The following is a 23,346-nucleotide window of genomic DNA, read 5'->3' as shown; positions in this document are numbered from 1 at the left end:
ATGGAGATGATTGACCTTTAGATCTTGGAACCCCTCTGTGTAAATGTGGCTTTCTGCCTTTGACCTCACAGACCATGTGGATCGAAAGGACTACCTATATAACGGCGTACCGCTTCCCGGGTATCCTCAAGTGGTTTGAAGTGAAATCCATGTCTGTGGTGAGTCACTAAAACTGAACTTTAAAACTGTGTTGAAGTGTCAAATGTGTATGAACTAAATACTTATTTTAAAGATTTCACAAAATGTACCTTATTGTGCTCATTTCATTAGTGCATTTTACTGTCTTTGTCTTTCATCATATATTTTATCAAATTGTAATGACTTTTTCTGCCTCTGCAATAATATTTCTGCTGATGTAACAATATTTCAGTCTTTAGATAATGCTGTTTTATGTCTTTCTTATAAATGTAAACTTTCAAAAGTTTGACTTTTTTTCTCCTTTTATTTACTAGAATTTTTATTATGAAAATTATATATAATAATAATTATTATTATTATTATTATTTATTTTTTTTACAAATATATATTAATTTTGGTTTTATCTATTATATACAGTATACACTGTTTGGGATCAGTAAGATTTGTGATGTTTTTTTAAAGAAGTTTCTTCTGCACATCATGGCTGCATTCATTGGATTAAAAATACAGAAATCAGTAATATTGTGAAATATTATTGCAGTTTAAAATTATGGTTTTCTATTTTAACATACTTTAAAATATAATTTATTTTTGTGATGCAAAGCTGAATTTTTAGCATCATTACTCCAGTCTTCAGCGTCACATGATCCTTCAGAAATCATTCTAATACGCTAATTTATTATTAATGTTGAAAACAGTTGTGATGCTTTTTATTTTTTTGGAACCTTTTTTCAGGATTCTTTGAATAAAAAGTTAAAAAGAACCGCATTAATTTAAAATAGAAATCTTTCGTAACAGTATACACTACTGTTCAAAACTTTGGACGCAGTACATTTTTTTTGTAAAAGAAATGAATACTTTCAGCAAGATGTGTTAAATTGATACAAAGTAAAGAAATTAAGTTTTAATTTTTTTTTTTGTTTTATTGCTGTGATTATTGTTTTTATGATCATTCTACTGCTTCTTTGTGAATTATTGTTTTTATTATTGTTTTCTTGACTATTCTGCTTCCTTTTATGTAAAGCACTTTGAATTACCTTTGTGTATGAAATGTGCTATATAAATAAACTTGCCTTGCCTAAATAATATTTTTTATTTTTAACAGCATAGCTGAATAAAATATTAATAATATTTGCATAAATTACAATTATCAGTAGTGTATTTAATAAATTATTATTTAGGTAATTGTTCAGCAAGGCTGCATTTATTTAATCGACAATACAGAAAAAAAACAGTAATATTATGAAATATATAGGGCCCTATAAAATCAGTTTTATTTTTTCCCAAATTCTGTTTTATTTTTTTTTTTCAGTTAAACCCCCCTTACTTATGAAATGTTTTTTTCCATGCAGGATTCATATATAATAAGTCTTTTGCGGCTTAATGATTACAGATAGTAGTCCATATCGCGATTTGAGTTGTGTAATGACCTACTTTTGATTAATTAGTCCAAACTTTTATCAATTCTGTGACATTCCGCATTAAACTGTAAATTCTGTTGTTATGACTGGATTACGCGATTCTGTCCGCATCACGGAAATCATAGGGCCCTAGAAATATTATAACAGTTGCTATTTGAATACATTTAAAAATGTAATTTATTCATGTTATTCCATTACTCCAGTCTTTAGTGTCACATGATCCTTCAGAAATCATTCTAATATGCTGATTTGCTGCTCAAGAAGCACACAGTAGAAGTTTCTTGTTACTTTTGATTAGTTTAATGCATCTTTGCTGAATAAAAGTATTAATTTCATTCCAAAAAAGTAGTAAATGGTATTATAATCAGGTTTTAAAATCATAATCTGTCTAACGGTGTAACTCGTTTGTAGGAAGAGATCAGCCCTTTGGACAACGCAATAGAAACCATGGAGCTGGCCAATGAGAAGCTGAGTAACCTGGTGCAGCAGCAGGGGTGTGACCGCTCTCTTCCCGTGCACCCCCTCTCCATGATGCTCAATGGAATCGTGGACCCGGCTGTCATGGGTGGCTTTTCCAACTATGAGAAGGTCAGACATTCTCTTCTTCTGCTGCTTCTGTTAATTTTTAACCAAAAGAAATCAAGCCAAAATCAAGCTATCCACCTGCTAATGCTCAGCTGAATCAGTCAGATGTGCTCCACAGTTGCTCTGTACCTTTTCTCCTGGTCAGATATGAAAAATTGATGCGTGCCTGGAGGCTTTAGGTCTGCTGGAGCACCGGCTGATATTAATTGAAATTTTTGTTTCACCCCTCAGGCGTTTTTCACAGAGGCCTACATGAAGAAGAACCCTGACCACCTGGAACGCATTGAAGTCTTAAAACACCTGATCGCATTGCAGGTGACACTTCTGCAGTTGTGTATTGTGTTGAAATGTTTACACAATAAACTATATATATATATATATATATATATATATATATATATATTTACTTGAATCTATTTCAAATATAATTTATTCCTTCGATGCAAAGCTGAATTTTAGCATCATTACTCCAGTCTTTAATGTGACATGATCCTTTAGAAATCATTCTGTGCTGATTTGCTCAAAAAACATTTCTGTTTCTTATAAATGTTAGTCTTCATATGTCTCAAAAATGCAGTAAAAACAGTACAAATTCTGAAATATTATTACAATTTAAAATAACTGTTTTCAATTTTAATATATTTTAAAATGTAATTTATTTGTGTGATGCAAAGCTGAATTTTCAGCATCATTACTTCAGTCTTCAGTGTCGCATGATCCTTCAGAAATCATTCTAATGCGCTGATTTCCTTTGCTGTTGTCGGTTTTGCAGACAGCTTTGCTTAATACTTTTGTGAAAGCCATTTTCCAGGGTTCTTTGATGAATAGAAAGTTCAAAAGGAAAAGCATTTATTTGAAATTAAAAATCTTTGGGGACATTTTTAATGTCTCTGCTGTCACTTTTGATCAATGTAATGCATCTGAAATAAGCATAAAAACTGACACCAAGATGTTGTTCAAAAATTTTGACACCAAATGCTCAAAAACATTTCTACTTCTTATTATCAATATTGAAAACAGTTGTGTTGCTTAATATTAGGCTTTGATGAATAGACAGTTTAAAAGAATAGTATGTATTTATATAAAGTAGCAGTCTTTGCTAGATAAAAGCATTCATTTAAATAAATAAATAAATAAATAAAAAATGTCCAGAAATCTTAGTACTTATGTAAAAAGTAGTACTTATTCCCAGATGAAAAAAGTGCACTAAAATACACTTTATTTCATCTACTTAAAGTGCTCTATTTTCACACACTAATTTTGTACTTAATATACTAAAAAATTATTCTTTAGTACTTCTTAAGATAATCTTAAGAACATCTAACTGTGTTATTTTGAGACACCATGAATATAAACTAAAATGTGATTTTAACATACTGTTTCTGTATTAAAAATTTGTGTATAATTACCACTTGTTGTACACTTGAACCCATCTTCCAGACACTTAAAAAATCATCATACATAGAAAATAGACTTATGAATTATTTAAAATATAAGAATAATATATAACAAATATATACAAAATGTATTTATAATGTATTTCCCACATATTTGTATACATTAAATGACTGTAAATTTAATGAATGTGCATGTAAACACCCACAGGGTTTTACTTTTAATACATTTCTTCTGTATTTTTCATGAAAGTCCATTCAAATAAAACTGAAAATATATATGAAAATCCATCATAGCTCACTTTTAAGCAATGCACTTATAAAACACTTTATTTTTGGCTTTCTACACTAAAAAAATCAATTCAAGTGTTGGTGCTAATTAGTGCATTTATATTAAGTGTACTTAAATACTACAGTTGGGAAAATGTACTTATAACTAGTACATTAGATATGTATTTTTTAATAAAATCAAATGAATTTAAACTTAGGATTACTATTTAAAAGTCTACTAAGATTGAACTCATTTTTAAAGCATTCAAAGACCACTTTTAAGAAACACAAATTAAACTTTATTTTTGAGGTAGTATGCTTTATTTCAATGCACTAAAAATATATTTAAGTATTAGTGTATTTAATATACTTTTTTAAGTGCACTTAAGCACTACTGAAGTGTATTTATAGTGTATAACTTTTGCAATTTTATTTAGCACAAAAAAATTTGAATGAACTACAAATGTACTTGCTTGTACTTGAGTATTTTTTTTAAGTGCATTTCAGTATACTTTATTTTTTACCTTGGTTAAATAACCCTGTTGTTTTGGTTATCTTTGGATTTGGATTTTTATTCTTTATTATTACTAGAAGCTTGTATGTACTAATGCAAAGCAAATTTAACCTTTAACACGTGACATCTGAAAATATAGTAGCCAACATTTGAAGTGGATCAAAAAAGTTCGTCAAAGTTGTCTTAAGACAAGAACAGGTTTTAGGACAACTTTGATGAAAGGTTTTTGATCCAGTTCAAATGCTGACTACTGTATGTCTATTTCAAAATCTCTTGCCACATTCATACCATTCTACTGTATGTTTTGTCATATTGAAATCAGATACTGTAAAAGCATCAAAGTCTTAAATTCATTGCATGTTGAATTTTTAATGTTGAAAATACTTTCATGTCTGTTCCATCTCAGGTTCCGCTGCTTGATGAGGGGATCCGGATCCACGGAGAGAAATCCACGGAGCAGCTCAAACCCCTTCACAACAGACTCGTCACCTGCTTCCAGGACCTGCGTGCTAAAGTGGAGAAACTCTACGGTGTCATTACTCTAGTGAGTCTGATGGATTTGACTCTAAAGGAGGGATTTGTGAGAAACAGACCTAGGGTTTGCAGTTTCTGGGTGGAAATCTTTTTAGATCTGAGGAAGTGATTCATACGGGATATTGTGCGACAGTTTCTTTGAAGGAGTTTTGAAATCAGCTAAGACAGTACAAGGTTTGGTTTTGTGAGACTGTAGACTACATGAGGGAGGACAGATCTGCTTTGATGAAGTGACTGTTGTCTGTGTGTGTCAGGTTTTTGCTATGCTTGCAGGTTGATTTGTTCCCCACAGATGTATTAAAACCCACAATTTTTAGTCGCTTCATTAGGAAGTTTTTTTGGTGTATGCCAGATGTTTGGTCCTCAAAAGTAGGAATATTTTAAAGGATTAGTTCACTTCCAGAACAAAGATTTACAGATAATGTACTCACCCCCTTGTCATCCGAGATGTTCATGTCTTTCTTTCTTCAGTCGTAAAGAAATTGTTTTTTTGAGGAAAACATTTGAGCATGTTCTCCATATAGTGGACTTCTATGGTGCACACGAGTTTGAAACAAAATGCAGTTTAATGCAGCTTCATATGGTCTAAATGATCCCAGCCGAGGAAGAAGGATCTTATCTAGTGAAATGATCAAGTATTTCAAAGAGTAGCGTCACGCAGTTTCAGCGTTATGGACGTGACATTCGCAGTCAAAACCTGAAACATAAATTCTCATAGAATGTATTCATTACCAATAACTTGTACCATCTATTTACATTTTTCTAAACCCCCCGAAAATAGTGTCCAGACATCAGAAAAGTATCAGTATAAAAGCAACAATATCTGCCGGATGGAGAAAGGTTGGCTTATCATAAAACATATATAGGCCTTTTTTTTCTTCAGTGAATTTGTTTGTTTCTGAGGAAAAAAAATCAATGTTACGGACGTGACAATTCCGAAAGCGGAATTTATCCAACTCCGGAAATTCGTATAAAATGCTTTAAAAATGGAGACGTCTAGGTTATTTAATAGGGCTTAACTAGTCGTTCATTTAAGAAATTATTAACTTATTGCATGTTTATATTAAAGCTAATAATCCAAAACGAATCTTAATATTTTCCGTGCTCAAGCACGCGCATTAAGTTTGCCACAAAGCACAGACAAATGTCGCCTAATGTTTATGAATGTGTAGGGAATAAAGGATATTTTAATTATTTATTCATAAACTAATGTTTATGTGTCCTTGTCGGCTGCAAAGATGAAATATACAATGCTAACTATCATCTCCAGAGTAGCCTACTGGACGCACTTTTAGAGAGAAATGCAACCTTCATACAGATTTCATAATCAGGGGGTATTTGATTTTGTTTTGAATTTGTTTGCTTAAAAGTAGACATTTTAAACTTTCTATAGATATATTTCTCATGTCTGTGATGCAGTCATACGATGAATTTTGGTTCTTTTTTGTGATGTGCTACAGAGACAGAGATGGCTGAAAGCACATCCTGTTAGTTCTCATTCGTCTACAAAAGCGACATTTGTTGTTGTTATGAGTTTACAGAAAGAGCTCATTTGCATTTAAAGAAACAACTCCTTAAAATGAGATGATTTTTGCAAAGCTTATTTTGACAAGGTAAAAAGGGTGTTGTTTTACAAAACCATTGAGAATTTTTAATCAAAGTATATTAGAAACCTTTCATTAAGACCCTAAAGAGTCATATCAACTTGTGGAAAATGGGCATCCGATGATCCCTTTAAAAAAAATGTAATGTTTTAATGACTAATTTATGGCTTAAATAATTAAGATAGGTACAAAATAGGTTAAGTAAAATGTGCTGAATATATTATATTGTACAAATGTTTCTAAAAATGACAAACATTATTTGCATCATGCAGTGATACGAAAGAAGATAAAACAAGATGTGTAATGAAGAAAAATATTTAGACAAAAATAAGAAAAAGAAAAAAATGAATTTCTTACGGCTTTCTTGAAAGCTGTATGATCGCAAACACATTTGAGAAACTGTTACACAAACGGATGTAAATTATTATTAATAACAATAATAATAATAATAGCACCTTGAAAATAAAAGCAGTGCGCTTGTATTGCGTGCACCTAATTACAACTATTTGCGATTGACTTTTGTCACCATTTACCTCACATGGGCCAGTCAAGGATAGCCAGAGGGCCGGATGTGGCCCAGGGGCCGTACGATGTCCAGATCTTAGTTAGGGTATGACGAAAAACTCCCATCTGATTTTCTCCTCCAACTTCAAAATCATCCTAATTCGCTATTTTACCTTTTTTTTTGTAAAGGGCGTTTGACCTTTTTTTGCACGTTCACTTTGTAAATACTGGGATGGTACTTTTGCAGCGATGTAGGACGATTTTGGAGGGGAGAGGATTAGATGGGAGTTTTTCAACATACACTAACTGTATTGAACCAGAGTGCACACTGTACACATGCACATTACAGAGCTAGACTAGACAAGTATTTGAGGTTAAAAAGTATATAAGTTGTAATTTTTCTTTGAAAATAAGCATTCGTTTCGTTGGGTGAATAAATTATCTGTAAATTTTTGTTCTCAAAGTGGACTAATCTTTTAAAGATGAATTTTGTAATTATTTTGATGTTAAAACACTTTCTCCCATCCCAGTGACAACTAAGCAGTTATAATTAGATGGCACATAGCCCATCCCTTAATTTGTGCCCTAAATGCAAGAATTAATATTAAAATCTTATTTGTTGTGCAGACGCGTGCTATTGCTTATTACTTTAAGCAATTTTTACTAAGCAAAAATCCCACATGCCTACATTACAGTTCAAATGTTTAACGTTAAGATTTTTTTAAAATTTTGCATTAATGGTGCTTTTATGTAATTAAAAATCTAGCAAAAACAGTAATACTGTGAAATATTATTGCAATTTAAAATAACCATTTTCCATTGTAATATATTTTAAAATGCAAATTATTTCTGTGATGCAAAGCTGAATTTTCAGTATCATTACTTCAGCCTTCAGTGTCACATGATCCTTCAGAAATCATTCCATTATGCTGTTTTGCTGATCAGGAATCATGTGTTATTATTATTATCAATGTTAAAACAGTTGTGCTGTTAATATTTTTGTGGAAACTGTGATATTGAACAAGACAGGTCTTTTGTGGCATTGTAAATGTCTTTGACAATTTATGAATTTGATGCATCCTTGTTGAATATAAAAGTATTATTCTTACTAGGGGTGGGGCAGAAATTACATACTTCATCTTTAATGGGGAGACGAAGTAGTGCCAAACTTGCATTTATAAATGCTAAAAGTTAAGATTTTGGTTGATCTGTTTGAACTGAATTGCAGTAGAACTCGGTGAGATCCACATATGCTCTAAAAAGAGACCTGTTTGTTGTGCTCGTGTATTTCCAGCCCTGCTCTCTGACAGAGAAGAAGAAGAGTCGCGTGGGGTCGGTGGTGATGCCGTACATCATGTCCTCCACGCTCAGACGGATGTCCACCATCTCCAACGCCTCCTCTGGACACTCCAGCGGCTCGGGCTCCTCCGACGGAAACTCCTCCAGACCTGCTTCCCAGGAGTCAGTATCCACTGTGTCCTGTTGTCTCATTCCTAGAAATACATTCGCTCATTTTCAGCACCGCAATGAGGGCTAATTTGCCACAGTACAGAGATCCCGTGGTCATGGAAAGGTCACGGACTGATTCCGTTTCCCATGTAATTACGCTTTCTGCTAGTGGACAAACATGACATTAATCCATTTAACCTCTGTATTTAATTGGCTCTTGTAGGTGCTGGATAAGTGGGTTCTCGTTAAACAAGTCCTTAATTACCATTAACTCCCCAACAATTTAGATAACCTATTAAAAAAAGATAAAAAATTCAGAAAACCTAAGCTCAAATCTGAAAAAAAGTAAACGTAGAGAAAAAGAGTAAATGACAACCTTAACCAGTTCTCACTGATCAGCCTGTTTCCCCTTGAGTATTTGCAGATGAAATGATCCCAAATTAGTCATTCGTAACTGGTCAGAACACTTGCATTATAGTTTTTTTGCTGCAAAGTCATTATTGTGATTGAATGATGCCTAGTGGGAAAGAACGTGAAAAGTGCAGTTTCCATTTTTCTTTCTTTTGTGCCTGATTTGACGTCATCAGAGTCTGTGCTTTTATTGCTGAGAAAATATTCTTGGTAATTAATTCTTAATTACTATGACTAAATTCTTTTAATTTTTAATTAAGCCATAATATAGTTTATGTATGGCCATTTCCCTCGCTGAGATGGAAAATGGAAAAGTCAGAAGGGGAAAAATTAAGAGAAAGTAAAATTAAAAGAAAATTAGGAGGGAAAATTAGGTATTTTCATTACAGCCTCTTTACATCTAACATTAATGTGTGTGTGTATGTTTGTGTGTGTGTGTGTGTGAGTATCTAGCTATGTTTTGCATTATTTACATATTGCATGAGTTTCTGTTGTAGTAACATGACAAACATTTCTGTTAAAGATGCAAATTTGAATATCTATTGAATATATATATATATGTGTGTGTGTGTGTATAACAATAACTTAAACTATGGAACATACTGTAAAAGGAGATCATTTCCACAAGAAAAGTTTGAAATGACATGAGGTTGAGTAAATGATGACAGAATTAATTTTTTGGTGAACTATCCTTTTAATATTTTTATATTTTTTTTTTTTTTTTTTTATGAAATGATACTCTAAATAAGAAACAAAATCTGCCAGCAGGTGGTGGTAAATGTCTTAAAGAGTCATTGATTTAATCATCTGATTCGTTCAAATGGCTTTAATTCTTTAATTTAAAAATCATTCAGGCATTAATTCTTTATGAATGGGCTTTTGAATCATTGGTTCACACGATTCATTCAAAACATGGATTTATTCGGAAACTAAACACTGCTGTGTTTTTCGGAGAAGCGCAACAATTCTGCTATGGCTTCAAAAGTAATATGTTGTCTGCAAAATTGAGCAAAAATACATAATATTGTGTTTAAATTGTAACACAGTATCAACTTCTTTACTGAACTGTTGTATAAAATCACATCATCACATCTATCACAGCTTGTCAGCAAATCAGCACTCATGTCATATGGCTCTTGCTGCCCGTGTGATATCATACGATATATATATATATATATATATATATATATATATAAATAAAATAAATAAATATAAATATATATAAATATAAATATGAGACAAAATACAGGGACATTTATATATATATATATATATGCTGATGTTTATTTAATGTACATATAATTTTGTTTATATAATAATAATAGTACTATTATTTTTTTTTCCCAATTCATTTTTTTTTCATATTTATTTACATTTTTTATATATATATATATATATATATATATATATATATAAAGTGCCAGATTTATAAAACAGTCACAGCTAAAATGGGATGCTTAGACTGTTACAGACTGACATAATTGGAGAGTTTTAGAATAAACATTATTTAAATAAATTAAAAAAAATGTGTTCATGTCCTTGAGAAGAGTTTAGAAAATCTTATTGTTTCCTTCTTTGCATTATAAAACTTCAGGATTAAATTTAAAACAATGGTAACAATAGTTTGTACTTTTCTATTGTGACTGTATTATGAGAGTCGGAAGCAGCTGGACTCAATGCATATCTCTTCTAATTGTAATGTTTCCAGTTATGTTTGAAAAACCTCTTTTGTTCACTGACCTTCATTTTATATGAGTGCTTTTAAAGTTAACATTTCTGTTTTTAGCATATGTGTTCTTAAATGCCAATCAAGTGTGTATATCATATAAATAAGTATTAATTACCAAGACAGGCAGCTGAGAGAATAAGACACAGATCTCAGAAGAATCTTTCAAGAATAATTGTGTATATATATATTAGGGTTGTGCAACAGCGGTCGAGTACTCGAGTACTCTGCCGTGACAGCGATGATCAGTCATGATAACGATGATCGTGAAACTTTTTTTTTTTTTTTTCTCCTGATTGGTTGGAGCAGCACTTTGGGTGGCACCCTGAGCTCTAATTGTTTAGCATGCAGTCCAAAATATTGACGTGAGAAAAGAGAGAGATGCATGGCTTCGAAGTCACGTAGTGATGTGTGGGTTCGCTACATGCATATCTGCTTAATCTATTAGAATGCGTTGGAATATTAACATTTAACATGCTGAATGTGCTGCATATTACCATATTGCAAATTGCATATTAATTATAATTTTTTTTTTTTTTTTTTTTTTAATACTGATTTAATGTTAAAGTAATGCAGCAGTGCTTTTTTAAATCATATTTGTTCAACAGTATGCATACTACAATTTCAGTTGTTTTTGGAATACGTAGGGGTATGAAAGCGCATCACAGAGCTCGCTTGCTCTCTCTCTCTCTCTCTCTTGCTATAGCGCGTAACTTAAACTTCACTGGCATTTCATGAACACAGCATTCTAATTAGAACTTTACAGAATGTGAAATCTACAGTAAATTATGTCTGATTTCATTGCAGTTCACTGTCATGAAAGGGCAACATGGAGCTCTAAAGCATGAAACAAAGTTCACTGGCATTGTTTGTGCAGATAGTTGTAATGTTACGTCTATGCTATGTATTGAAGTTATCTGATTAATATCATAGTATGTGTCAGAACAGACTTAAGTTGGTATTAAGTCACTCTTGGGATGTGTTGGGATATTAACATTTATTACATGCTGAATGTGCTGCATATTGGTTTCATGCTCAAATGCTGTGCCCAGTATTGACTGAGTTTTTTATGATGGTCATATTGCTTTTAGAGATGTTTTTGTTTTTTGTTTTTTTTGTTTTTTTTAATACTGATGTTATAATTAGAGGTTGACCGATGTATCGGTTTTGCCGAGTTGATTGGCGGTACTATCGGTTATCAGCAAAAATCCATCTGATAGTTTTTCCGGGTTGGGTCCGTTGCTGGAACGGCTGAGAAGGTCGTCATTATACAGCGAAGTCCCTATAGTCTTTGTTATACAGCATGAGAGTGTGGCGGAAATCACTGACAGCACGTGCCGTTTGTTTAGACACGTGACACTGCGCTTAAAACATTGACAACGAAACGGTGTGTACAGTATACTGTAGTGCATGTTTTCATGTCATTACTAAGCGATGAATTTGTTGACTAGATGCTGCATTAGTGGAGAAAGGACAGCAGTATACTTTTGCCGTTTGGTGATCAAATAAAGTCTTGTAGACGCCGCTTGAATTGAACGCGACGTGTCCAGTGTGTGCGATACCGGATAGCTGCGAGTTCTTCTTGACACTGCGCTGCACTTTTCCCGTTGTGTGACTAACATATTTTTATATTTTGATTAAATAACCACAAATGTTCTAGAATAGAAGCAGTTAAATTGTGAAAGTACACAATATCCATATGTATGCCATTTCAATACTGTGGCCTTTATTTAAAGATGGTCATCTTTAGCTTGATTGTTGATGTAATGGTTACACTTTACAATATCCATTTGAGTCCATTTGTAACATTAAGATTGATAAAAGCTGTAGAATAGAAGTATTGTTACTTGTTAGAGTTTGATAATTTCAGCATTTACAGATATATTTAAACATTTTTAGTTGCTTTTGTTAACATTAATGAACAATGAACTAACTGTAATGATCTATATATATATAATTAGTATTAATATTTTTATTCATTTACAAAGTATGGTTCTGTAGGCAATTTTTTTTTAATAGTAGAGCACTATTCATTTTCTGTTCAGTATCCATTTTAAAAACTATCGGTCGATTAATCGTTATCGGCCAGTGTGGACCAACCTAGTCATCGGTATTGCTAAAATCCAATATCGGTCGACCTCTAGACCTCTAGCAGTGTTTTTTCCGTCATATTTGTTCAACAATAGGCATAATTCAATTTGTATGGTTTCGAAAATGCGCAGGTGATTTATGGAATCACTTAATGATGTAGATGAAACTATAGCACAAATCTGCCATGAACATTTATAATGGTTAACTGTATGGAAATCTATAGAAATTCTGTCCTTGCCCATGTTTCAGCACACTGTTATAAAAGTGCATCATGGCGGGAGCTCACTCGTTCACTCTCTCTCTCTAGCGCGTAACTTAAAGTTCGCTAGTTTTTGCATTCTTTTGTGCAAATACAAGTTGTAATGTTACCAAGTTCATAGAATGGGCTTCAGTTTATTGGCATAAAGTCACTCTTCACCTCAGGCAGCTATTACTTTTTATTTGCTTCTTTATTAATAACATTGCTGCATCATAATCATAATCTAACAGTGTCCTAATCATGTTTTCATAGACAGGTTTTCACGTCATATTATTTTTAACACTCATTTTCTTAACAGTCTTCAGAGTTTTTTTTTTTTTTCATTATATCCATTATGACCATGCCCCGCCCCTGATTACTCGATTAATCGCTTTTGAAACCTATCGATAATCAAAATGAGAAATTTCCTAAAATGCCCATCCCTAACATATATTGAAGTGTCATTTCCGGTTGCTATTTGGAGGCTTCCACTTCTGCATCACTCAACCCACAAGTGGCTTACTTATAGTCTCTGCGCATTAAAATGAGATAGGAAAAAATACAAAAAATGTGTTGTTAGAGCAGATTACAAAGCTAATACACAACCAGGATGTTGTTGTACAGAGGCGTAATACATGGAAAGACATGCTCAGAGGATTTGTATAGGTGTGCAAAAGGTTTTCATCTGATTGTCTCTTTTTCTCTCAGTTCGCTGCTCTCCCGTGTGAGCGACAGCAGGGCTTCGGTTCTGTCTCGCTCGGAGGAAGATAATCGGATAAGTAAAAAGAACAGGAAAGAATGGAGCATGAGCAAGTCTCAGGTCTTACTGGAGCGACCCGCTGACAAAGACGAGGTGCTTTTGTGTTTTTTTCCTCTGTTCTTGGCTGTCATTGAGCTGTTCATAACAGTGACCGTTCTCTGATGTTGATATGTGTCATTTCATAGTGAAATTGGAGAATTGAGTTGAATAAATCGGAGGAAAGAATATATTTAAAGTGGTCAAATTTAATATTTGGAGATATGATTCATTTTATATGCTGTCTGTGTGGTGGCAGATTCCTCCAGAGAAGCAGCCGAGGCCTAAAAGTCTGACGATAGGAGACCGGAGACTCACACTGTCGCTGTTTCATGGAGAATCATCCAGTTTGAGTTTACACAACCCTCTCAGCCCTCTGCCTGCCTCGCCACACACACCACGCAGCTCCAGTGAGTGCACAACCACACATCTGACACCAACCGAGATGATTGTATTTTTTTTTTTTTGAGCTATGGTTTTTCTTTACCATGGTGCATGAAAAGGGTAATGCTACCATCAGTGTACCATGGTGCTGCAGTACTTTTTCTTTAAAATAGTTTTCAGTATACGCTGCTTTTAAGTTTGGGTATGATGTTGGAAAGAAGTCTCTTACAAGGGTGCATTTGTTTAATAAAAAGTACAGTGCGAATATTATACTTTTTATTACTCTTATATTTTTATTATGTATGCTATTATATAATATTATAATATTGTGAAATATTATAAATAACTTTTTTCTATTTGGAAACATTTACAATGTTTTAATTTACAAATGTAATTTATTCCTGTGATAGAAGCTGAATTTTAGCATCATTATTCCAGTCTTCAGTGTTACATTATCCTTCAGAAATCATTCAGAATCATTTGCTGCACAAGTAACATTTCTTATTATTATCAGCATTGAAATCAGTTGTGCTGCTTCATATTTTTGTGGGAATATATGTTCACACTACCGCTCAAAAGTCTGGGATCAGTAAGACTTGTAATGTTTTTAAAAGAAGTCTCTCATGCTAATCAAGACTGCATTTATTTGATCAAAAATACAGAAAAAAACAGGAATATTGCCAAATGTTTTTACAACATAAAATAATGTTTTTTATTTAAATATACTTTAAAACAGATTTTATTCTTGTGATGCAAAGCTGAATTTTTCATCAGCTGTTTCTCCAGTCTTAAGTGTCACATGATCCTTCAGAAATCATTCTAATATGCAGATTTATTATTAGAATTATCAATGTTGGAAACAGTTGTGCTGCCAAATATATTTTGGACCTGTGATTCTTTTTTTTAAGATTTCTTTGATGAATAACATGTTAAAAAGAACAGCATTTATTCAAAATATAAATATTTTCTAACAAAGTGAATCTGTGCTATCACTTTTTATTATTTTAACACATCCTTGTTGAATAAAAGTATTCTAATAAAAATGGACTGACTTTTAAACAGTAGTGTAAATTATTAGAAAATATTTCTATTTTAAATAAATGCTGTTCTTTTTAACTTTTTATTTATCAAAGAATCCAGAAAAAAGTACCACAGGTTCCAAAAAAATATTAAGCAACACAACCGTTTCCAGCACTGATAATAAATCAGCATATTAGAATGATTTCTGAAGGATCATGATTTTAGAAGTATATTAAAAAAATATTTAATATACAATATTTTATATTGTAATAACATTTTTCAGTATTATTCTTTCTTTTTTTTGATCAAATAAACATGTATATGTATATGTATATGTATATGTGTATGTATATATATATATATATATATATATATATATATATATATATATATATATATATATATATATATGTGTGTGTGTGTGTGTGTGTGTGTGTGTGTGTGTGTATATATATATACACACACACACACACACACACACACAGATATATACATACATACACACACACACACATCTTTATCTTTTCCGAATTTCCGAAGACAATCATCATGATTAGCTGTTCTGTAATAAGTGACAAGAGTGAATTAAATAATAGGATACAAATGGGCTGATTAGGTCAGAGCAGTGTGCTGGCCAGCTTGTCCCTAGACACAGCTGTAATAACTTTTACCTCAGAAGATATTGCTGCTTAATTTAGAGAAGATTAACTTTTCCCTTATTTTTTCTTTATAACCTGAGAATGTGGTGACACATACCTGGGGTTACGCTGCCTAAACAGTGCAGTGAAGTATAGTTTAAAAGGTTGCGGTTTGGCTGTACGCATACACTGAGCCTCTTCAGACAGCTCAGACAGTAGTGCTTCAACGGACGAAAACACAAACAATTATGTCAAAATGCATGGTTTTGGCAAGTTACCTCGTAAACATAGTCCTAAATGAGTTATAAGGTCTTAAATAACCGTAAAGAGTTCGGAGAAAATATGACATGTGTCAGTTCCGCATCGTGCATCAGGTTTTAAAGAGACAAGTGCTGAAGTGAAACCTACTTAAGACTGTCATTGATGGAAATAAAAAGAACAAAAGAAAACAAAAGCATATACAATTTATAGTTTATGTGCAAATTGTTTTAAAATCGCTTAAATTAAACTTTAACTTATAGCATTTATACATAAAATGCTTTCTATATATATATATAAAGAGTACAGATGCAAAACCAGCTAAAAGCCATCTGAGATAATGATACTGAGTGAATGCTCCTGACACAATGAATATGTCCATCAAATACTTTTACTTCAAACTCGCTACATTCCAGCCTCAGCCTGATCCGAAGTACCAGTACTTACATAGGAACCTATACAAAGTAGCCAAAAAGAAATGCTCATTTTAAAGAAATACATCAGATGGATTTAGAGGCTTTTGCATCTGAACTCTTCCCATTACGAGGCGATATTTGACTCCTTAAAGTGAATTACAGGGGAATTTTGTTTTTACCTTTGTAATGGCATTTTTTAACTTTATTAAAAGTATGTCATCTTTTGTCAATTTTTTTAAAATAGATTTTATAAGCTTTTTTAAAATGCTTAATTAAAACAACAGAATAAGAACAAGTTACCAATCAGATGAAATCAGTATTAACCAAATTAATTTGTACTACAGAGGTGGCACAGAACAACACAAAAGTGGCTTGTAGGTGTATTTTCATTTGTTTAATGAGGCTCAGAGGTGGAAGAAGATACTTTAAAAATTAAACTAAAACTGCCAGTAGGTGGTGGTTTTAATTACTGAATCATATTCATTTGTTTCCTTCGAACGGCTGATTCATTCAGGAATAAAGCAAGTGACTGTCTTTATGAATGGGTAATTGATTAATTGATCCACTAGATCCATTTAAAAACACACCTTAATTCATAAAGGAAACACAGCTGTGTTTGAATGGAGATGCGCAGTAGCTCAGTTGTGACTTTGTTTCTACGAAATAGAGCAAAATCAGGCAATAGTGTTGTAGTCAGACAATGTTAATCACTTAATATTAACTTCCTGTTTATTTAACTGTTGTATTAAATCAGTATCTCATTTACAAACTCCCTTAAAATCATTAAAAGCTGTCGCTCATCTTAGTTCATCGCGTTCTCATGAAGTTCCATTATAATCAACGAAGCTCTCTACACTGCACAGTGAATCTCTTATTTACACTCTCACTACACTTTGTTTATGAAAGGATTCTCAGATATGTCTGTGATACATTACTCAATGTTGAAAACTAGGATGCGGGGTGTATTCAAAGTGCCGCCTTTACTGTTTATAGTGCATGAAATGGTGCGCTGTGATTGGCTGAGCAGATGCATCGCATTTTGCAGAGAAGGGAGACTGCCGTTTGGCGGTTTGGAAAAATACGTATGCACTAATATAAATAAATACACAGAAGATCATGCAGAACACTAATCCTGCTAATGACACATCTGTATAAACATTATGAAACCTCAAATTGATTATTGTCCTATAGGTTACACGTGTCTCCCGAGCGAGAGTGACTACAGCACACCGGACATCACGAACACCCCTCCACCAATGCCACCCAAAAAACACCCTCACGAGAGCGAGAGCATCTATAACTCCACCTTTGACGTAAGACACAGCATGCACAGTCTGCACTTGGAAAACAGTTTACATATTAGCAGTACATTTACACTTTCTTTTGTACATTTGTGTTTTGAGCTGAAGACAAAAGTGTAAATTGTATAGGATGCTAAAATGCTTTTTCTTTTTTTATCTCACCCGTAGTTCACACCTCCTTTACCCACAAAAGTTGAAAACAAGCCTCCACCGCCTCCACCCAAAACACGCAAGTCCATGTTTCCCACCTATGAGAGCAATCCACAGTAGACACACTCCGGTTCTCCTGAATCCAGAAGCAGACGCCCGCGGTACTGTGTCTCAGATAATTGCGTGCTGTGAAAAACACTTCTAAACGGTACTCGTTCATCTTTTTAAAAAATTCAAAGCTGAGAGATTATTTGTCATGGTTATCTGATTAAACCTGTTTATAATTCATTTTGGTAGCAAAAGAGCAGTCTCATCCTGATAAAACATTTTTTTTTTTTGGAAATGGACCTCTAGTGTGTATTTATTCATAACTGCTGGGCAGGATCGTGACCAAAGGTTGGTTGGTTGGTTGGCTCAGCCTCACATCCACTGAATTTGTTTTTCTCGACCTCTATCTATGCTATATAAATAGAGATATTTAAAGTTAATGAAGATCTGTGCACATATTCACTTTGCACATTGCTCGTAATTGTCAGGTTGCGCGTTCATGCAATTAAAACTTTTGTAGTTGGACCTCTTGCACCCGCAGCACAGTTTGCATTACTTTCTCCCTTAAGCAAGAAAAAATGCTCTTAATGCGATTGAGCTACATTTATACAGAAAATCCCAAACATTTACTGCAAAAAGCCTATGATCCAAATTTAATTGTAGAGAAATGCAGATGCAGTATTAAAAAATTCAGGCATTATGAAATGATTTAAAATGTCGACTTAGTTCTGTCATGATTGCAGATACGCAGATCAAATGTCTTTGTAATTCAGGAATGCTACCTAATGTGTTAATATTCAAGCAGTAATTCACCACAAAATGAAGATTTGCTGAAAATGTACTCACCCTCAGGTCATTCAAGACATAGATGAGTTTGTTTTGTCATTTGAAAAGATTTGGAGATGTAGCATTACATCATTTGCTCATCGATGGATCCTCTGCAGTGAATGGGTGGCGTCAGTACTTGACCTCTGTGCATATTTCTCTCCTGATTCAGACTAGATAAGATTTTCACTGGAGAAAGCAGTAATATGGAATATGGACTTTTAGCCAGGAGGTTTTAAGTTAAAAACATTTAAATAATGGATTTGTTTCCTACAAAACACAGCTTTTCAAGTCACAAGACATTCATTTATGGATTGGAGTGGTGTATATTATTATGATGGTTTTTATCAGCTGTTTGGACTTTCATTCTAACGGCACCCATTCACTGTAGAGGATTCATTGGTGGGCAAGGGATGTAATGCTACATTTCTCCAAATCTCTTCTGATGAACAAACAAACTCATCTGGATGAGCTGAGGGTAAGTACATTTTCAGCAAATTTGTATTTTTGCATGAGCTTTCCCTTTAAAGCACGGTACATTTTTAGTTTGGAGCAACATATATAGCTTAGTGCAGAGAATCAGGGCTTTAGGTTTTAGGGCTTGCTTCTTTATTTACCTCAAGTCAAAATATCACATTTATGTAGTACATGCACTGTATTTGTATTTGTACACTGTAATTTTTCTCATGATGTTTTTTATTTCTTTATATGATTTTTTTTTTTTCATTTGTGATTCAAAATTGGTCTTCATTCATTATGACAGAATGCAACTGCAACTTTGGATGTTTTAATTTATTCATTGTCATGTTGTTGAATGCAGCGCTCCAGTTATGAAATTGTTTGTTATTACATAAAGATATCAGAATAACAGGATTCTTATATATTCACTGGTTAAAAACTACACTGGGTCTGTCGGCATTAATATTTTTTTCTTGTAATGGGTTCTTATAATAAGGTAATTTTCAAGGTTTTGTACTTTAAGAGTTTTTTGCAAATATGGTAATATTTAATTGATGTGCGCATGGAAAATTCTTTTTCTGCATGAAATGTTTTGTACATTCTGTATTAAATTGCACAATTATCAGAACAAATGTGATAGAAATTTCACAAAATTCCAGGGAAAACCAGAACGATGTTTTTTTAAAGGGATTGTAGGTGTAAATATAGATTTATTTTCTTTACAGGATTATTTAAACTTGAAACTGTAATTTAAATGAGATTTGAATGAATGAAAGTGTTTTTTTTATTTTAATTTGTTTCATTCTGAACAAAAATACAAACCAAGGGTATTCTGGCCTACACGGATCATTTCAACATCCAAATACCCTTTCAGTATAGTAAATGTGTGTGTTTTTAAAGCAATTATTTATATTTTTTTCTGTCAAAGTGGACTGTTTTTGCCACATACAGGCAGAAACCCATGAAAATCAATGGAAAACAACCAATCATAACTGTTATTTGAGGATTTTTGCACTCCAGTTTGAATAAAAGTGCCAAAAGAAATCTTGAATCAAACTGTTTACTAGTTTTTCACTTAAGGAGTTTTATAGTTAATACGTCAAATTACCTTTCAATGTAAATAAATCATTTTCTTTTTAAACCTGTCAGTCGAGATTTGATGCAACTTATTCTATTAACATGTTAAGAAACTGCTGGTGAAACTGAAATTAGACAAATGAATGCTTCCAAATAACCACATTGTGTATTTCTGAAAATTGTTTTTCTTTTTTTTTCTTTCTATTATAAAAAAAAAGATGATTTCCTAGGGAAAACATGTTTGTTCTAACCACTTTCACCACTTGATTTATACAAGAAACCTGCTGAGAAAAATCAGTTTATCAATGCAGTAATCATCACATCTATGCCTAGTTTTGTTTTGGTATTTACAGTGGCCCTGAATGTATTTGGATCCGCTTCATATATTTAAAATCATTTTAAATGATTATGTTTTGATTATACATACACTTTTATGACCTCATATTGTTAAGTTTTATATTCATTAGGTGCATCAATGAACTAGTAAAGCCTAAAAGGTGATTTAACACAATGTCAAATACTTCTTGGTCAAATATGCTGTGTTTGTGCTTGATTGAAGAGTAACTTGTCACAGTGATCTTATTTAAATTGTTATGTTCTTCGTGAGTCATCCAGAGCCCTGACCGTAATAACTGGCCATCTCCTGAGTTTATGATGCCCCAGGATGACATTATACTCTTGACATCTGTTCTCTCTCAGCGGGCAGAAATGAAGGTGGTGGGTGAGAGTCAACGCAGCAGCAGATCAAAGCTCTTTCCCTTCCCTCAGGCTGGAGATTACAGACTGAATAATCTCGGCTGTGAAGGTGTTGCTCTTTTTTTTTTTTTTTTCCTTGAAATGGATACTACTCTGTGTTGTGCTGAACGATATGAGGCACACAAAGTCAAGTATCGTCTAGATTGACATTCGTTGCTGGAAATCATTTATGTGGCTTTTATATCCACATTTCTTTTTTTTACATTGGAATTTTGGATGCTGACAACGATTTCCTGTTGTTCGTTTTGTTTGATGCCAGTCCGAAATAGATCATAATGTGTATGTGCGGTCCTCTTCTTCACAGGTCTCCTGCTGGAAAGTGGTTGTTACGTGACGCTTGAAACATCATAGTCTCTGTATAAGCCTGTAAAATGACTGACTGCTAAATAGCCTTTAATCTTACATGCGCTGATGGATATCTCCATGGTAACACCACTTTAAACTTGCCTTTACAACTGGAGATCCTCAGTTAAACCTGTGGACTGAGAAAAAATAGACCAGTCTATAACCCAACCTTTATATATTTCTATCATTAGCTTAATGCTGAATTTGAATCAAGTGTTTACTGTTAAAAACTGAATTCCAATTGTAAAATAGCCTAGTTTGCTCAAAAAAAGATAGATTTGTTTAGAAGGCTCCAGAACCTTCCCTTTTTCAAAATTAATTAAAAGTGCCCCTCTAAACAATAAACACTAAAATTGTGGTCAGTAAAAGAAATGCATTTGAATTATAATTAATATGGCAATATGTGTACAAAACACTAATGAATCCTCAAAAGTCGGAAAATTACCGTATGTTTTTGTGTATTTAGCGCTGTTTGTGTAGCACCAGAGATGGCCAATCAAATCTGAGTAGGCGGGGTTTACCATTCACAGAGCGCGAAACCGCGAATTTCAGCGGAAGCTTCTGTTTAAACGTTGAAAGAGAGCGAGGTAAGAAGTAGCGACACATTTGATATTTGACAACTGTTTTACGATAGAAATGTTAATATCTAATATAATATTCCATGGTGCAAACTATTCGACTTTTTTCTTTAAATAATACCGTGATACCTGATTCACGGAACTTAATGGATCCTTTTCACAAGCCTGTGATGACGCGTTTCAACGGTCTTTATCATCATAAATCCTTTAAAGTTTTTTATGTTTTGATTTTTAAAAATATGTATGTATATTCATAACACTATACTTTGCGTTATATCACCTTTTCATCAAGTTACCAAAAAAAAAAAAAAAAAAAAAAAAAAAAAAACTAATTAACTCTAGTGCCGCGTCTATGGAGGGACGGTAAATTTGACATTGTTCTCTCTTCTGACTGCCGATGTCAGTCTAGCTCAATTTTTTTTTCCTTTGGAAAAAGTCGTGAAAACACTATCGTGTAGTTTTTCTTTTGCTATTTGAGCAAATGGGAATGCAAAAAATATATTTATTATTATTATTATTATTATTATTATTATTATTATTATTATTATTATTATTATTTATTGTGGTACTCTCCCATTCACTGCTCTCCGATTTTACCCAACTACGACGACTTTTGCTATGAGAAACCCAAACTAAATGGGAGAAGATGGGAAAGACATGGGAGAAGACATGAAACGTTATGACATTTTTTGCATATTAGGCATACACATAAGAATAGGTGTGTGTATCCACACGTTTCCGGGGGGCGTTACTGTAAAAAAGAACGTGGGTACAACTTCCGGTAAGGTGGCGGTATACCAATGGTATTTTGTGTGCTAAAAGTGTTTTTTAGACCATTGTTTACTTTGTAAAGATGCACACCTTTATGAAAGATGCCATTACGTTCTTATGGACAACATATGTTTTTCGAATTTGTGTTATTAGAAGTTTGGACCGCAAAATCTTGAATGACTGTCAACTAGTGAAATGATATTTGAACCGAAAATTCAGAGCTTGTGTTAAAGGGCATGCCAGATGAAGCCTCGATTCGAGGCTTGTTAACGTAGAAATCACTTTGGTAAAAGCCTCACTTTCTGTCCAGTCATGTGCGCGATTCGCTCATGTCGTAATGTTCAACCCCCAGATCTTACTTTGCGAGTACATTTTCATTGGGACCTATTTAATAATTACATTTTTAAATTCCCAGTCATACAGGTAATATGAAGAATACAAATTATTTCAGGAAAATTAAATATATGACATATGCAATTAATATATGTGTACATTATTCTTATATTACATCATATTGATATTCGTACTGGCATATAATGGCACTATTCAATGGGTAAATAAATTTATCAGAAATTCAACAAACAAACACACACACACACACACACACACACTGTTAGACTTTTATTTGTGCATATAATATGGACC

At 33.1% G+C, this 23,346-nt stretch overlaps 1 protein-coding gene across 1 annotated transcript in view; it reads left to right on the top strand.

The window, feature by feature from the left end:
• dock5 (dedicator of cytokinesis 5) overlaps positions 1-19,439 on the top strand; it is an 87,377-nt gene extending 67,938 nt beyond the window's left edge. The window contains exons 43-51 of the mRNA XM_051117137.1: positions 72-158; positions 1,971-2,147; positions 2,376-2,459; positions 4,729-4,866; positions 8,259-8,425; positions 13,588-13,732; positions 13,935-14,085; positions 17,583-17,704; positions 17,861-19,439. Coding sequence (XP_050973094.1) covers positions 72-158; positions 1,971-2,147; positions 2,376-2,459; positions 4,729-4,866; positions 8,259-8,425; positions 13,588-13,732; positions 13,935-14,085; positions 17,583-17,704; positions 17,861-17,962 — 1,173 coding nt within the window. The 3' untranslated portion in view covers positions 17,963-19,439. The remainder of the gene's footprint in view (positions 1-71; positions 159-1,970; positions 2,148-2,375; positions 2,460-4,728; positions 4,867-8,258; positions 8,426-13,587; positions 13,733-13,934; positions 14,086-17,582; positions 17,705-17,860) is intronic.
• The last annotated feature ends 3,907 nt before the right edge of the window (positions 19,440-23,346 follow it).

This window comes from Labeo rohita, chromosome 8 (assembly GCF_022985175.1).
Source record: "Labeo rohita strain BAU-BD-2019 chromosome 8, IGBB_LRoh.1.0, whole genome shotgun sequence".
NCBI classification, from domain to species: Eukaryota; Metazoa; Chordata; class Actinopteri; order Cypriniformes; family Cyprinidae; genus Labeo; species Labeo rohita.
The sequence above is the reverse complement of the archived record's forward strand: the minus strand, read 5'-3'. Positions and strand labels throughout refer to the sequence as shown.